This window comes from Podarcis filfolensis (assembly GCF_964270895.1).
Source record: "Podarcis filfolensis genome assembly, chromosome: 1".
NCBI classification, from domain to species: Eukaryota; Metazoa; Chordata; class Lepidosauria; order Squamata; family Lacertidae; genus Podarcis; species Podarcis filfolensis.
In genome coordinates this window covers 61,609,930-61,626,865 of record NC_139604.1, presented here as the reverse complement: position 1 = coordinate 61,626,865, position 16,936 = coordinate 61,609,930, and the positions used below count along the sequence as shown (strand labels likewise).

The 16,936-nt window shown below is 39.2% G+C and overlaps 1 protein-coding gene across 1 annotated transcript in view; it reads right to left on the bottom strand.

Moving 5' to 3' along the window:
• Nucleotides 1–1,516: 1,516 nt before the first annotated feature.
• MUC5AC (mucin 5AC, oligomeric mucus/gel-forming) overlaps nucleotides 1,517–16,936 on the bottom strand; it is a 60,122-nt gene continuing 44,702 nt past the window's right edge. Inside the window, exons 34-49 of the mRNA XM_083623855.1 lie at nucleotides 16,615–16,865; nucleotides 15,491–15,674; nucleotides 14,883–15,078; nucleotides 13,842–14,020; nucleotides 13,198–13,267; nucleotides 12,893–12,996; nucleotides 12,138–12,169; nucleotides 11,513–11,690; nucleotides 10,411–10,515; nucleotides 9,219–9,259; nucleotides 7,839–7,961; nucleotides 7,625–7,720; nucleotides 6,043–6,162; nucleotides 4,787–4,838; nucleotides 3,743–3,854; nucleotides 1,517–2,855 (exon numbers count right to left, since the gene is read on the bottom strand). Coding sequence (XP_083479981.1) covers nucleotides 2,579–2,855; nucleotides 3,743–3,854; nucleotides 4,787–4,838; nucleotides 6,043–6,162; nucleotides 7,625–7,720; nucleotides 7,839–7,961; nucleotides 9,219–9,259; nucleotides 10,411–10,515; nucleotides 11,513–11,690; nucleotides 12,138–12,169; nucleotides 12,893–12,996; nucleotides 13,198–13,267; nucleotides 13,842–14,020; nucleotides 14,883–15,078; nucleotides 15,491–15,674; nucleotides 16,615–16,865 — 2,120 coding nt within the window. The 3' untranslated portion in view covers nucleotides 1,517–2,578. The remainder of the gene's footprint in view (nucleotides 2,856–3,742; nucleotides 3,855–4,786; nucleotides 4,839–6,042; nucleotides 6,163–7,624; nucleotides 7,721–7,838; nucleotides 7,962–9,218; nucleotides 9,260–10,410; nucleotides 10,516–11,512; nucleotides 11,691–12,137; nucleotides 12,170–12,892; nucleotides 12,997–13,197; nucleotides 13,268–13,841; nucleotides 14,021–14,882; nucleotides 15,079–15,490; nucleotides 15,675–16,614; nucleotides 16,866–16,936) is intronic.

The following is a 16,936-nucleotide window of genomic DNA, read 5'->3' as shown; positions in this document are numbered from 1 at the left end:
CTTTGTTGCGTCTTCAGATACTTTGTAAAGGGTTCCCATTCATCCTTAAAGTCACAGTTATCCTTGTCCCATAGCTTATATGTCAGTTTTGCCAGTTCTGCATAGTCCATCAATTTTTCTTGCCATGATTCTTTAGTTGGGGTTTCTTCAGTCTTCCATCCATGTGGTACCAGAACTCTCGCGGCCATTGTCGCATACATGAAGATGTTTTTCAACTTTTTTGGCAGGTCTTTCCCTACAATCCCCCAAAAAAATGCTTCGGGTTTTTTTAACAAATGTTAAATGGAACATTTTCTTCAATTCGTTGTATATCATTTCCCAAAATTTTTTAATTACCTTACAATCCCACCACATATGATAAAATGTCCCCTCCTTTTCCTTACACTTCCAACATATATTTGAACTAGTTTTGTACATTTCCCCTAACTGCACTGGTGTTATGTACCACCTGTACATCATCTTCATGTAATTCTCCTTCAATAGGGAACAATCTGTAAATTTTAAGTCAGTTTTCCATAATTTAACCCAATCTTCCATCATAATGTTGTGACCTACATCTTGTGCCCATTTAATCATAACTGATTTTACCTCTTCATCTTCCGTCTCCCATTCTAATAGTATGCTGTATGCGGCCTTCAGTAGTTTCACTTTCCCTTCAATCACTTCCGTTTGAAACCTAGATCTAGTATAACTAAATCCTTTCTTGCTGTCTTCTTTATGTGTTTCATATAGTTGTCGATAATGCAACCAACTCTGAAAGTACAGTTAAAACATTTAATGCATTTCTTCCTACAACTGTATCTGGATTGACATCTGGTCTGTGTTGCCTAAACCCAAGACACCTTGCTTGTGACTAAGGACACATCAAGGCTGTCACTGTTTCACAGGTAGAATTAAATCACATACTGGATTTGGCACTATTTCACAACAATTCTGCTTCCCAAAAATGTTGATCTTTTTGCAGTAAGGAAAGTGAAAGGAAAATGCTTTGGAAACTGTGTGATAATAATGGCTTGCTGGGATGCTTCATAACCTCCACAGAAACAAATGAGAATGAATCCTAATACTGCATAAACTCCATGAGAACTTTGTGCAAGCAAATCAGGATGGATGCTCAATAAACAGAATGTTTGGAAATCAGCAAGAACTCAGCAGCAGACAGTATGTACTCGAAATAAACTTCTTAACTTTCAGTATAAGATGCAAGCTTCATCAGTTCACAAAGATCTTTAGTTGTTTTGGTGTGGTCTTTTTTTTAATGCAGTGGCTTTTAAATTGCTATATTTGGGTGAGCAGTGACCAATATGCGAACTGGTCCAGTTGACATCTGAGCTATGGGGGTCTGGCATAACAGCTATGGCAGAATTGTGATCACGTGTACTGCTATGCCAGGATTGTGGTCATTATACTTCTGAGGGAAAACTGGCTGCTGGTCAAACTGAATGACACATTGAATTGGTGTACATCACAAAGGCAGATCAGAGTAGTAAAAAAATAAACTGAATGACACAACAGGTGCAAAATGCTAAAATTTTATTAATCATTGAAACTGTTCTCTTTAAGAAACAAATAAAAACAGCAAAAGGTAAAGATATCCCTCAACCAGGCATCATTTGACAGATGGTGCTAATACAGAAGAAAATAGTCTATTTTCCAGAAACAAATAAATAGTAATGGTACAACGTTAAAAAATAATTCATTGTCCTAGAACAGAATTTATATTATTGATATTTACTACTTTGGTTTAAAAAGTTCTTCATATGACAATTCGGCAAATATATCTATATATCTTATGTTCATTTTGTAAACATTTATATTTTAAAAAATCCAGATCTTCATACAATTAATATGCTGATGATAGCATGTAAACAGTCTTCTTCAGCAGCAGCCATACTTCATGGGGAGTTTTTTTGTACAAAAATAGATCTACAAATAATATCTGAGTATTATAGCCCCACAGCCTTTGAGAGGTTGAAGTTTGTAGAAAAAGGAACTTGGGGAAAAAACACAAAAAAGGCTGACCAAGTTATGAAAGTGAGATCTAACTTTTGCAAAGGTGATAGAGAACAGACCATGTTGACCAATGGAACTGTAATGGAACTGGACACTATGAGTAGCTCTTTCTGCTCCAAAGTTATGGCTGGCTTGTGCTACTTGGTGGAGGAAATTCTTCTGGGTGTATTAGAAATGCCAGTGTCTGTACCAATGCTTTGTTAATATTGGCATCATAACTTCACAAGAGTTCAAGCTAAAATCCTTTTTTTGTCTCCCACCCTAACCTTTTATCATGCCAAATACTTTCCTCTCCAAGTTATTTGTAACTGCACAGTGTAGTCTCACAAAGGCCTTGCCCCAAGAAAAGTGTCACCTAGAATTTCTAATTGTTTGGCACCCCAAAGAAAAGAAAATACTTTTCTGCCAAGAGTAGATTTAGAAGAAGAGAAATTCATCTGTATGTTCAAGTTACTGCCTTGGATACTTTTTATTTCAAAACAGCAAGATTCATTTTAATTTATCTTCTGTTAATTATTGGTGTTGGTCATTTAAAAAATGTCTAGGTCAGTCCTGGCTCCTGTTTTTATTTCTGGCCAAGCTGCTGTTCTTCTTGCTGCTGCTGCTGCTGCTGTTGCTGCTGTTCTTCCTGCTGCTGCTGCTGCTGCTGTTCTTGCTCTCCTGGTGTTGGGCTGGGCTTCACATCACATTGATTGCTCACACACTCACATGAGTCAACATGGATGTATGAATATTCAATGGTGGAGCGATCAGGGCACATCAGTGTCACTTGCCTCTTGCTGGTTTTGCTTTCCTTACAGCATGCACATGTGTGATCCAATGTGTTAGCCTCAGAAGAGTATCTAAGAGAAAACAAAGAAGGCTTTAGCTGCTGCAGAATCAAGTCCACCACTCACACCCACCCGCAGTGCCATCATTCTGCTTTTGTTTGTATTGGAAACAATCAGTCTGACATGATTCATTTAGAATAGATTGAGTACTGGTGTCCACTTAATTCTATTGCCTGCTGTCACACCTAAGTTTGCATTAGAGATAAATTGAGTTTTTGGGGAAGAATTTTTAAATACTGGGCCTACAAGTACCATTGTTTGAGTAAACAATCACTCTCAATATTATGGCCCACCTCAAACTCCACAACAAACTTATATACAAATGGTAAGATCACAATATAATCTATCACACTGCCTCCATGCTTTGAAAAGTGGGTATATTTCCTGGGCCAATCTCCCTCTATCATACCATTTAATATTAACAAGTCCCTCTGCCTTACAACATGGGCTAAACAAAGCTCTGAATAATTACATCTATGATCTTTAGACAGACGGGAGGTACCTCTGGCTAAGAAAATATCTGGTTCCAGAATCTGATTGTAATGGGTGTACAAATTTACATCATTTACTCCCATATGTGTGTTAAAATCCCCTGCAATGATAAACACTGCAGTAGGATATAGTGATTCCAAATATTCTATATAGTTCTCTAGGTCTATCCAGATAGTATTTACAGTAGTTTTTGTTGTTGTTGTTGTTTTGACAAGAAAGTGAATTGCCTGATGTCACCTGTCAAATGAGTACATAATTGAGCTCAAAAATGAAGTGCTCTGCTTCCCAGCACAATTTTCCATGTCTTGCTAACCTGGACTTCAACTGAATGACCCGTGGACTATTTATTGGGTTTTAGAGTTTTAGAGTTCCCCGGGGGAGGCAGCAATGCCCACTTTTCTACTTACATTGAAGAACTGCCACAGTGGCCTTCGCAGTACCGTAATTCGACAGGTTCAGTAGCTTCACATCCATTATGTCTGATGAGATTTGTGATGTTCTTTGGAATACAATCTCCCGCTGTGAGAGGGGAGAACAACCAAAAACAAAAACCATCATAACTGTGTGCTCACAAATACTGCCTAACAGAAGACTGAGTAGGGTAAGGTGGTGTGTTGAGTGCACATGTGCAAACTGTCAAAACTGGCAAGGAAAAATGAATTGTAGGTCCAGGGCTTTTTTTCCAGCTGGAACTCACTGGAACTCAGTTCTTGCACCTCTCAGGTGGGCACCATTGCCATTATAAGAGAACAAGGGAGGCATTCAGGCTGAGTTCTGGCACCCCTTTTTCTAGAAAAATAGCACTGGGTAGGTCCATCATAATAAGAACCCACTTCTTGATGCACTGGAATGTCAGGATGGGAGGAAAGAACATGATAAACTCCTGTACTGATCTAGCCTAATGCCACTAGCATGTTTTGACAAAGAAGCCTGTGCTATACATTTGACCACAAAGACTTCTCGCTCCACAGTACTAGTCTCGATGTTCACACCTATGCTGCAAAGGTGCAGAGGAAAATCTTAGCACTTTCTCTCTGCACAGATAATTTATTGGCTCACTTCCTGCCTGACCGTAGCAAATATAAGCAAAAACACAGTCTACTGCAGGGGTGTGGAACTTTTTGTAGAGGGCCTTTTCCCCTCAAGCATAATCTGTTGGAACTACATATTGGTGGTAGTGGGCCAGAGTCAAAAGTGGGTAGGGCTTGAGACAAAGGTAAGGGAGGGGCACAGCTTTCCCTCTCTTTCTAACACACTTTTCATTCTCTCTCTCTCCCTTAAACCCTTTCCCCTATTTTTCTCCCCCTTGCCACCCATGTGAAATTAAGTTATGGACCACATGAAATAAGGACGTGCACAGGTAGTGCCACAGATTGCCCACCCCCTGCTCTCGTACATTGTGGGGTTTTTTTGGTGTGCAGACTTATTTTAACAATTTTGTCATAACTTACGTGGAGGTCCGCACACCTTGCAGCAGCCATCTTCACTCAGTCTCACATTCTCCTGAAAAACCAAAATAGGTTAGATGAATTTACAGATAACCTAAACGATTATTATTCTCTGAACAAATGCAGTTTCTTTGTGGCCATGAGAGACCTTCACCATTGCCAGGACTCCCTGGAAAAGTGTGCACAAAGGCAGGTAAACAATATTTGGGCCCATAGACTCCAAAGCACATTGTCTCCCACAATACAGTTAATACCTTCTATTAATTTTAAGCACTGTAATTGGGATGCTTGAAGATTTTTACTGGGCTGCATTTTTAAGCACTAATGCAAAGATTAGAACACAGATAGCATTCTTTTTTTGCAGTTTTCTGAATTGTGATGCATTTCTGCACTTAAAAACCATGTAAAATGTATATTTCAGGTTAGAATATGTACAAAAATGTTTATGTGCACATTTGGGGTAAACTAATCTCTCAATGAATAATTCATCACCTGTTTATTAGAAGTTATACCTTAAATTTCTTACTGTACACAGCATTGCCAACTATTATACAATTCTGTGTAGTAATGCTCCTACTCTCTCCTGCTTGGTATTTTGCTTCATCTTATTTACTATCCTTAGTCTGTCTAGGTTCCTTTAGTTTTGATTTATTGTTGTATTATGGTATCATTGAAAATTAATATTTTTTATGAAATGCATACAAAAGTATGTATTTTAAGGGGAAATGTATACAATATTTTGTGGGGAAAATGTATATTTACATGTGTTTAATAATGATGACAATGATAACAACAACATTAATAATCCACTTTTTAAAAAATTCCCTCCCCGCAATAATAATCCACTTGATACAGAATCAGGATGAAACACTTATTAAAGAATACATGTGAAACTGACATGGACCAAAATTTGACTATTTATACAGCCCTAAACAACAATTATACAACTACACGAGCATTTCATTTAGCATTTACAGCATCTAGTGAATCACACTTCTCAGATTGCATTAAATAAAGTAGGGAACTGAAGAGATATATGAACAGGAACTTGATAAGGGCCCAAGTCTGACTCTGTTAATTTAGACTTGGTTTAGGACCCTTGCCTATCATAATAATTCCAAACTACCTAAACAAACCCATATGATTTATGCATTTTTTTAAAAAACATACCCTCATCCAGCTTTCTTAGATAAACCCTGATCTCACTGAGTAGATAATCTAACAGACACAAAGACTTTTGATCATATTGGTAAACTTACAGGTGGGCAGTTAAGTGGAGCGCAGGGTCTTTTGGTAGGGACAGGAATATACTGGTCCTCAACCAATTCACATTCATAAGTTGTGCAGTTGTTTCCTGGATGATGCCAAATCTCCCCAGGCTGAAAAAAGTCAGAGTTATGTTATTAGAAGCTGACACGTGATTTTTATGTCCTTCAAAGGGCTTTGATTGTATCACTAAGATAATACAGATAGGGTAAAAAAGCAAAGGAAATTTATGATAAATTTACTATAATAAGGAAAGGTCATTATGAAAACTATGTGGGAAAGAATATAGCTTTCATATTCACAGCTAGGTTTGCTTGCCTCCACTCAGCTCTACTGAGCGACCTTTATCAAACTCTAACAGAACATGTCCTCTGCTTTTGCCATCTGTTTTCATCATTGTGCATATTACACAGATGAAGGAAGGAAGAAACCCCATGTGGATTTGTTGATACAATTGAGTGCCTTCTTTCATTGCTTCATGGTCTCTGGTTGTCTCAAATGCACAAATACACACATTCTCTCTCTCTCCATGCCTATCTTCATGACAAACTGCACTGTGAAACAGTTTGGCATCACTTTGCTAAATGTGACTTCATTGGCCTCCCTGACACAAGGATTTGACCATATATAAACCCTTTAGCTCAGGCACGTGGAGTCGGAATTCTGCCCCCAGATACTCATGACTGCGTTCTGTCAAGAGAAACAGATTGTGTGATCAAATATCTGAAGGCATAGCTTGGTCACATGTGGCATCTTACTTTCAAGCATTCTCTCTGGAGTGGGATGGGTTCAAGTGGTGGATGACCACATGCTTCCCACACTTTATGGGGAGGGTGGTAGGTCAGTGGCAGAGTTTCAGCCACAGACTCAATCCCATGCATCTCCAAGTAGGGCTGAGGGAGAGCCCTGCTTAAAAATTTGGGTGTTTTCCCCTTAAGAAGGTTGGGAGAGAACATAGGCTGAGTGGTACCGAAAAAGGAAAAGAAATTCTGGAGAGCCAGTGAGTTTAGACAGTTCTGAGCTAGACAGACCAATGGTCAGACTCGGTAGAAGGCAGTAGAAGGCTCCAGGTTCAATTGCTGGCACCTCTCAGGGATTTCAGGTTGCAAGTCTAAGACTTAGGAGAGTCCTTTCTAATCAGACTAGGCAACACTAGGCTATATTCATTAATAAAGCTACAATAAAAACTACACTTCAAATTAAAATAAGGCATTGGTATCTCCTTCACAGAATGTGGGGAGTCAACGCAACATTGGCTATATGGGCCAACCATCTGATAGGGCAGCTTTTTTTTTCTCCCTTTTTGCTATTTTTATATAGCACAAAGTTTCACAAGCCAAATAGATTTATACTAAAGATTTGCACTCAAAACATCCAATGGAGCAGAAAAAGGCAATGGTAGGAAAAGATAACTATGGGAATTTAAATGCAGATCTATTAATTATTGCTTCAGTTAATATCATTCATGGAAATTCAGTTAATATCATTCTAGTAAGCTTCCACTCCAAGCATGAGAAACACAAGTATGACAGAACATGAGATTGCATGTATGGGTATTCATAAAACATCAGCTACCTTGATAACCTGAACACTGGATCCCTCTTTTATAACACATGCTACCGCTGAGCATTTACCACAGCATTGTCCAGGGATTTCCTTGTATTCTTGGGCCTGTATTTGAGAAAATATGGAAAGAGATTCATAAGATCAAGGAGGTGAATTGCTAGGTTTGCAGATAAATTCCTGAAAAGCTGGCAATTTACAAAAACAGTTTGTAACACTAACTTACCACTGGGCAGTTTTTGTCACATGCTTGTGACACACATTCCACCGTGTTTATTTGGCTTTCTGGATCTTGCTCAACAGAACATCTGCACGTTTCACAGAGGCCTCTTGGAACAACTGCTCCAGGCTAAAGAAGGGCAGAGGAGAAATGGTCCTAAATAATTCTAAACTGTTTTCATAAATCAGAAATATCACAAATGTATGCAACTGGTCTTCCTCCACCAACAGAAAGCCCATTGACCCAGCATAGGCTTCCATAAGTGTCATGAGCACGGAAGTGATTCAGTGATTCTCTCTCCTGCTATAGCTTCCTGCACCACCTGCCATGTTGTTCTGTGGGGTTCCCCAACCCTCTGAAGCATATTTGGGGCTTGGGAGGGGGGCAAGTGACACACTAGGAGGGGTAAAAACTGTAATTTGCTTTTCTTTCTGTTCTGCTGACAGAAGCACCCACTGGATCATAGAGCTTTCTGTCAGTGAAGGATCACCAATTGGATGCAGCTTCTTCATTTAATCTTGAGTATACAAGCTCATTTAATTCTAAGAATGCTTGAAAATGTGTGGATTGTCTTGCTTCATCTAGCTCAGGATTCTTTGAAAGAACCCCAGCAACCAGCAGGCCCCTTTTCAACTTATGAACCAAGGTGGTTTTTTCTTTCTACCGGGATGCATAAATGTTTCCATGAAAGGGGTATATTTATCTATGGGTTGTGGAATGGATTTGGAATTGTTAATCTGGGATGAAAAAGAAATGTAGGGTTTCTAGTCCCTTCCTTTTGATCTGAACTGATAGGCAACTTATTTAAAGGGGGGGGGGAATTCTGCACCTTAATGCAGGATACACTGAGAATTCTCTTGGATGCTAAAGTATTTCTACTGTGAAAGCTTATAATTCATAGTTTGAATCAAAGGAAGATATGCAGGGTTTTTCCAGTAACATCATAACTTCTAAAAGCTTTTCATGGAGGGCTAAACACACTCACTATTAATCCGCATCAATCAGAGGCACCATCTTCTGAAGCACGTTGAGGGCAAAGATGCAATGTCCTGACATTGTGAGCACAACATCACACAACATGCTGACATTGTTTCATGCCCAACTCCACCAATATGGGGGCCCGGCCCCCTCAACAACAAAAAGACACCGAGGGGGCCCACAGTGCCTATGGCATCAATCATTTTTGTGCAGATCATTTTCTTAATAAATAATTTTATTTTATTTTTAAAATAATGCTTTATGTATATTTCTTTTTTTATTGGTTTGTGTAATCTAGTTTTGCTTTATTCAGACGTGGACTGTTTTTGTGAGCAAGTGATTTATACATTTACCAAACAAACAAACAAATTATTGCTTCTAGCATTCATTATTATAAAATGTACTTACTTTGTAGAATATGTCTTTGTCAATACAGCCGGGTATTTTCACTGTAAAACAGAAAGGTGCAATGGAATGAATCTTAAAATTTTCTTTTCAGTGATAAGAATGGAATATTGCTGTGTATGCTACAGAGTATGCATATTAAATGCATGTAAAACACATTCTCAGCCACAGGCTCAAATAATTCTGGAAATGGTAATTTGCCAAGGATTCTGGGAATTGTAGCTCTGTGAGAGGTAAACTAATGTTACCAGGATATATAGTGTGTCCAGAACCTTTGAAGGCAAACAAGGAAGTACCAATGTAGCTGTGATTCAAATGGTTTCTTGATGAGTGTGCAATGGGTTCTTCCAGTAGAGTTGTTTGAGGAATTCAGTCTTTTAGGAAGTCCAATACAAACTAACCTGATGTGCACCACTCATACTAATGCACAGATCAGAATTTAACTATCCACCAGATTTCAAACTTCACTGAAAGCCACAATGCAGTTCTCAGTAATTTGAATATTTCAAAAGATACATTTAAATACATATTTTGAGAGAAATATATATCCTAAATAATATATGGTTTGGGAGAAAATTTGTTTAGTAAATGTAAACAGGTATTTAAATTTGAACATTCATGGTGATTTCATCTGAAAATGCAGGTCAGCATGGAAATGGGATGGTATGGGTTTATGGGTACACACATGTGAAAGTGATGTGGGCAGGAAGTGGATGGATCCACCCTAATGTCTACTCCTAGTAACCATGCCAGGATCAAGTACACAAGCAGTAAGGATTCAGCTTGAGGTTCTGCAAACCCTACCTTATGCAGGTTTGCAGAAATGTGTGTATATGTTACAAAATATCCTCTCCCAAAAGAAAATCTTACAAAATATCCCTATTGCAAAAGAAGCCCCAACAAAACTGGGACTTGCCAGCAGGAGCTTAATTGACCAGCTTCTCAGCAGATATGAGATATATAACAAATTAAGTATTTGCTTCTTCAGAACAATTTCAGGATTCTTGCAACAGGAAATAAAAACAGTTGAAGAGGCAAAATGGCCACTGGAATGCCAGCTCATAGCATGGGAGGTGGGGATGGAATATGACTCATCTGGAGGGTGGGGAGTTATAGAGAGAGAGGAAGAGAGAGGGAAGGGGGAGGGGAGAGAAGTTTCAAATACTCCTGAGAAATGTCATGTTTCAGTTCTTACCACAAGTGGCTTTAATGCAGCAATCTCCTGGCAGCTTTTGTTGTTTTAATTCATATCCTACTGGACAGGTCTCAACAGATTCAGGACAGTAACTAGTGTTGCATACTATATAAGACAAAAAAGAAAAAAGAAAAAGCCATATAAGAAAGTCAGGATATTTTCATTATAACAAGAACATACAGGGCATTTTTCAACACTATTATTTTCCAACACATTTTTCAACCATTTATGTCCAGAGAAACATCTGCTTCCATTATAACAAGAACAATAATGTCTGAAGAAGAGGTGTGAATCTCTACAGGATGTTTTCAGGCTCCAACTCCTAGCCCCTGTGGCCAATGGAGATGCAGTCTAATAACAGCTGGAGGGCCACAGGTTGCCCAACTCTGCCCACCAGCACTCATGTAGCATGGATAGATTAACCACTATGCCACATGATTTGTGGCACAGGGCTTCAGTCCAATTGTAAGACCTCCTGTGGTGTAACTAATGGGAATTTATCTAAGTGGAAAAGGTGCCCACTTGGAAGTGGTTGCTTTGAGCTATTCACAATGGATTGCATCCGATATTGCAGAAGCAGAAGGAAATTAAGCATAATGGACCTTTCCCTTTTGCCTCCTCCCTCTTCAATCCCCCGTACCCACACAAGCCTCTTAAGCCAACAGGCTGAGAAGTGATAGCCTCTTCTACTAGACAGCATGGGATATGTGGGGTAGTCACCTTGAAACTCACCAGGGGAAAGGACAGGGTATGTATGTATGTATGTATGTATGTATGTATGTATGTATGTATAAAGAAGATTGTGTCATTTGCAGTTTCAGTAGGAGGAAAGAATCACCCAAAAATGGGCAGAGAAAACTAACATTGGTACAAGATTTCTCCAACTGATTCTGGGCATTTCCACCCTCTCACTCAGATAACATTGCCCATAGTATTTAGCAGTCCCCCCACCATCAGTCCCGGGAAAAGGCTTTTTAGGAGGATGCAGGAGGTAGAAAGGAAGGGAAGGGGAAGATCGGTCGTGTGAGCTGTCTTCCGCTCATGCAGCACCGGATTGAAGCATGATATATTTTGTTTCAAACAGGCAAGAGATTGTACTTACCACATTTCATCTGAGGACAGCATTTATCTTCAGGTGTTGTGACACTGACAGGCACAAAGCCTTCAAATTCACAGCGTTCTGGGACAGGTGTTGCACATATCTTTGGTGTACACTGCACTTTAAGAGTATATTTTTCACAAGTACACTCCTGGCAGTTGCTGATCCAGCTTGCTCCAGGCTGCAAAAAAATAATTTTAAAAATTGTATTTAAAAGAAAATAAGATACATCATCCCTAAATTTGCCTTGTCAGAGATCATGTCAGAAAGAGTGCCATCAACATATATCAAGGCTGTAAATACTTAGCTGAATAATCAGTTTAATTACTTACTCAATTATTTTTTTACAAAAAGGGTGCCTCCAATTAATCGGCTGATTAAAGCCATAATAATTACTGTACAATTGGGGGGGGGACAGGACCATAGATGCATCTTAAAAGAGGCACTCTGTACTGGGTGAGACCCCTCACCTTCTGTTCTACTCAATTCACTACATCATAGTTGTAGCGCCCCCTAGGCTTGGCACCCAGCACAGGGGAACCAGTTGTGCTGCCCTGAATTGGCCTCTGCTCCCAACACCTTCTGAGGTGACCCATCCACATTTCATGAAGTACATATTTTTAGTTACCTCTTTGGGCATCCCGTCTGGTCCAGTACAACCTGAAAGAAATGTAATAACAGAGATTTTTTGCACTGCTGTGGAAAGGTGCTGGGACTGTGAGGTGCTGCCGAGACTGAACTGTACCAGAAAGAACAACAAAAGTTCTTGTGGTGCCTTAAAGACTAAACAACTCTGTGGGAGGAATTCAACATAGTGCTAGTTAAGTCAGCATAAGCATTTCTTGACTCCTTCAGAGCCAGATGCAGGGTTGCATGGAGGGAGGAGAAACAGGGAATGCCTGGCTGCACTGGTGGAAGACCTTGTGCAGGCTTCTGCTAGCACGGCTCATTCGTTGAATCCTGCCTGTCATTTATAATTATTTAAGCTGCTGCAAGATTCTTCAGCTATTTTTGTTGCAACAGACTAACATGACTATCCCTCTGGAAGTTGTGGGCATGAAAGTTGTATCTACAATAGCCGGGGGTGTAATGTTTGAAGGATACATGGAAATTCCTCATTGTATCAAGACCCCATTTCCTTCTGAAACTCGTGCAAGGTGACCACTGATCACATAGCATTCTCTTGAGTGATTATTACTGCTTATTGAGTTACTCCTGTTGTTTCTGGAAATCACTTTCTCTTGGGTTTCTAAGGCTGCTTCTGTCTCCCTGCTGAGGCTACCTAGATTAGGCTGACCTGAATTGCAGCTGAGGAACCCTCCACTCCATATAGTGTTGCTGCAGTGTGGTAGTCTCTTCTGTCCTTGAAACAAAAACACTTACCACATTGTTCTACACAGATATCATTGTAGGAGTTGAAGAGCTTGGTTCCAGGAGCACAGAAGCAACCTTCAACTATGCCAGTGCCATTATGCTGACTAGTCCTGCTGCAGAAAGAAAGCATGGGTTACGGTCATACAGCACCCTTTTGCATTGTGAAAATTCAGTCTGGGCCTTGAATCATCAGCACTGTTAAGAGTGTGATGACTCTGAACTGAGTTCAAATCCAGCATGCTATTGACTACATAACACTGGCTCCAACAACTGGAGTGAAACAGACCTAAACAGAGATTGCGTTCTTTCCTTACCTATTATCACATGTGGGAGGGTTGATAGGGCCACATGGGTCATATACTTTGCCTTCAGGACAGCTGTATGCTAAACATGGTGAGAAAAATAAACCAAGGTGAACATAAAGACATTGATTCACTTTACTTTTACAGCTACTGCAGCTACAGTATGACTTTCCCCACACTCTTTCTCTCCTTTTACTGGTAGTTAATGGCATGGGAGGGTCTCTTTGTTAAAAAGAAGCAAACAGAAACCAACACCCTAAAATTCTAGCCACATTTCAACATGTTTAGTTGCCATATATTCTGCTTCTATTCATATAATTGTTTTTATTAGATATGCTTCCTGTGAACATGATGGCACATTCCTGTGATCCTAAAGACAGAACACTATACTTAAATGAACCAGAAGGGCCCAGACTCTAGATCTCATTTGGACATCTGCCCTCTTAAAGCCTCAGTAAATGTATAGCTGAAGAGGTTCTCAAAGGCTGAGAATGTCCTCTCATCTTTCTGTATTTTAGTCATTAAACTACAATTCCCTAAGATGGATCTATCTACAAAAATAAAACTGACACATGCAAAGTATTTAATGAACAAGGCTCCCATGGCTGTATAATTTGTGGAGAAACTGTGGCATTGATTAACACTCCAGTACTTACGGCATGAACCATTAGTCTTCGCTCTCCAGTCAATGCAAACACCTTTAGAGGCACAGAGTGAAGCATATATCTCTAAGCCTGAACACTGCATGGTGGTATTGACTATGTGGCAAGAATCAAAGGAGCAACCTTGGTGGAAGGGCTTTGGAGGTATGATTTGATGGCAATCAGAGAAGACTCTGTAAAAAAAAAATCACAAAGACATGATAATCAGGGAAGACTCCGTAAAAGATATCATAAACACTTGACATGAACATACATTTTTGAATATGACTATTTTCACTTCTGGGATTTGAAGAGCTGGAAAACAGGATTTTTTTAAAAGGTTTCTCAGGACTGAATGTTCATCATGGTATAGAATTTCACACACATGAAATTCAGCTTTCACTAATTTCAATTATATTCACAACAGAATTGTAGCTTTCTTGAAGAAAGATGTGGTATGGTGCAAAACAAGTCTGCTTTAAATGCACAGCAAATGAGTTGATTGCATCAAAGTTCTCCCAGGAGCCTTTAAAAAAAGGGTTGTCGCAAACTAACTTTCAAACAAAGTTTCACAAGCCAAATTTCCAATAACAGCAACAATAATATTATAACTTAGGGTTGCCATACACCCGGAATTTCCCAGATATAGCTGGGATTCGGTCAACAACGTTTGTATCCAATTTTTCACTTTTTGAAATATGGCAACCCTATTATAACTGTAAATTGATTTTTTTCAGTGAATTTGTGGGTTTGATATGCAGGCTTGAAGAAATGTGAAGCTAGATGTGTTAAGACACCCTCCGCCCCGCAGACCTTTATAGTAAGAGGTAGGGCTGTCTAGAACTTGAGCTAAAGGGCCTTTTATATAGCTGTGCTCTTGTACAGAGAAATCCTATGCATGTTGGCTCAGAACTACATCCCACTCTATTCAGTAGAGCTGACCCCGAGAAAGTTGTGCATCAGACTTTAACATTATTTCCCCTTCTCCTTCCATAGGATACTTTTATTATATTATCTAAGCAGGAAAGCATACATTAGAACAATTTTCCAACTTACTCGCTCAGAATTATATCGCAAACAGGGGAAGGTTTGCAAGGTACTGCTGGTGTTGGTGTGACAGGAAGTACTGTTTTGTTTTTGCAGTAGTTCTTCTTCTCATCATCGACTTTCCAATGGGGAGCCATGTAGGGACAACTAGTTATCTCGCCAGTTGGTAAGCGACATTCATCTTTTCTGTCATTTGTACAGGTACCTGGGGGAAAACAAAACAGAATCAGAACAGAATTGAAGATAGTTTTATATATTTGCAACAAACTACGCACTGAAATACATAACATTTAAATCATGCTATTGATTGAAGAAACATTCTCCTTTCTTTTGAAGCAAATGTTGTGCTATTCCATTCTGAGTTTTCTCCTTCTCAAAATTTTCAGCAGTATCCAGGATACCTGGCATCCAGGATTTGGGGGGAAATAAATGAGATTTTGAGGAGGAGGGGCAGTCAAACAGAGAAACCAAGGTGCTTTTTGAAAACAACAAAAGTGAAACAAATGAAAAACATGGTTCTGACTTAACTTTAAATTGGTAATTGGTTCCAAAGAGTGAACCAATGGTTGACGGAACAACATGGATTTTCATGGGAGTAAAGCATTATTTTCCCTTACCACACTGTCCTTCGGTGTTGTTGCCAAATTTGCTATATGGAAGTTTTATTGAGAAGATCAAACCGCTGAAGGTGATGACAGCCCCAAGCTCAGGAATCTCAACTACCATGTTGACACCAACCATGGAGACAAAAATGCCGTCTTTCTGGAAGCCTGGGTTGACAATCTTACCATCGAAGTAGATCTGTAAATGAGATTAATGTTGCAACAATGAGGAATTCTCTTTGCTTTGCTATGCTTTTTTAAAAAGTAATTTATCTACTTTTGTAGATATGTTGTTAAATTATTTATTATGGAATTTATATTCCACTTGCTCTACAAAAATAAACTTAAAGTACATGAATTGAATCTACACAAACAGCACTTCTGCATCCACATAAGATGTTTGACAATTTCCCCTTCTTGTGATAGCCTACTGTGTCTCAAGGAATACCACTGCACAGGGTCCCCTGAATGTCTAAGAAGGAAAGGAGGAGTGTGATTGTGTTAGGAATTGTGAAACTGAAAATCACTTTGAATCCCAGTCTTGCTGTTCTATTTAATATGTACAATGCTGCTTTTCACAGCTGACACACAGTTCAGATTTTTGTTCACAAAACGTGTTGTTCACATTTTATCTGACTCCTTGTGTCCCTAAACTAATCTAATATAAATGAGTTGACTTGCACATAGTCTTTTTACAGTTGGCCATAACTAATCTAGGAGAGATTTCACTCTGTTGAAGATCAATAACATTTTCTAATAAGAATGAGACAACAATGTTTTAACTTCAGAAATCTACATTTCTGATCTTGCAGTAAATTTCTGATTTCTCAGATGGGGGTAGAAATATAGGACAGGCTTACCCATGCATGTTCATCATCTGAAGACTCAGTCCTCATGTAACCCAGGGACTATAACCCCCATCAACCTCAGGCAGGACCAGATGAGTGAAGGCTGCTATACAGTACACCTACTGAAAATTCTAAGACATAGCTAATCATTTTCTCTTGAGTGTGGGCTTTGTCTTGGGTTTCCCTTTACTCACTAAAGTAAATATGCCTAGCTCCTTCAGTCCTGTTGCATTTTCTATAAAATAATACATCAAAAGAAGCAATTCAAGTAGTGTACATTTTTTTTTTTACCTTGTTAGCTTCCACACCATCAAAGAGTTTGCGGGTTAGCACTACCACTGAAGTTTTGTAGTAAACAATGATAGACTGAGGGCATGAAAGTCCATCTTCAGCATCACAGAAGTAATTATCAATTAGAACCCTGAAGTTGTCGTATTTAGGTGTAATCTGCTGCACCAACACATATGTGCAGTTGTCCAGGAAAGTGTAGTACGTTCCATCAAATGTGATATAGTGAGGATCACCCCAGCCGCTACAAACACCTGATAAATTAGAGGGGGAGATGTTAACCATTAGGACTTAAGTTAGACTTTAAGAAAAGCATAAGCAATGA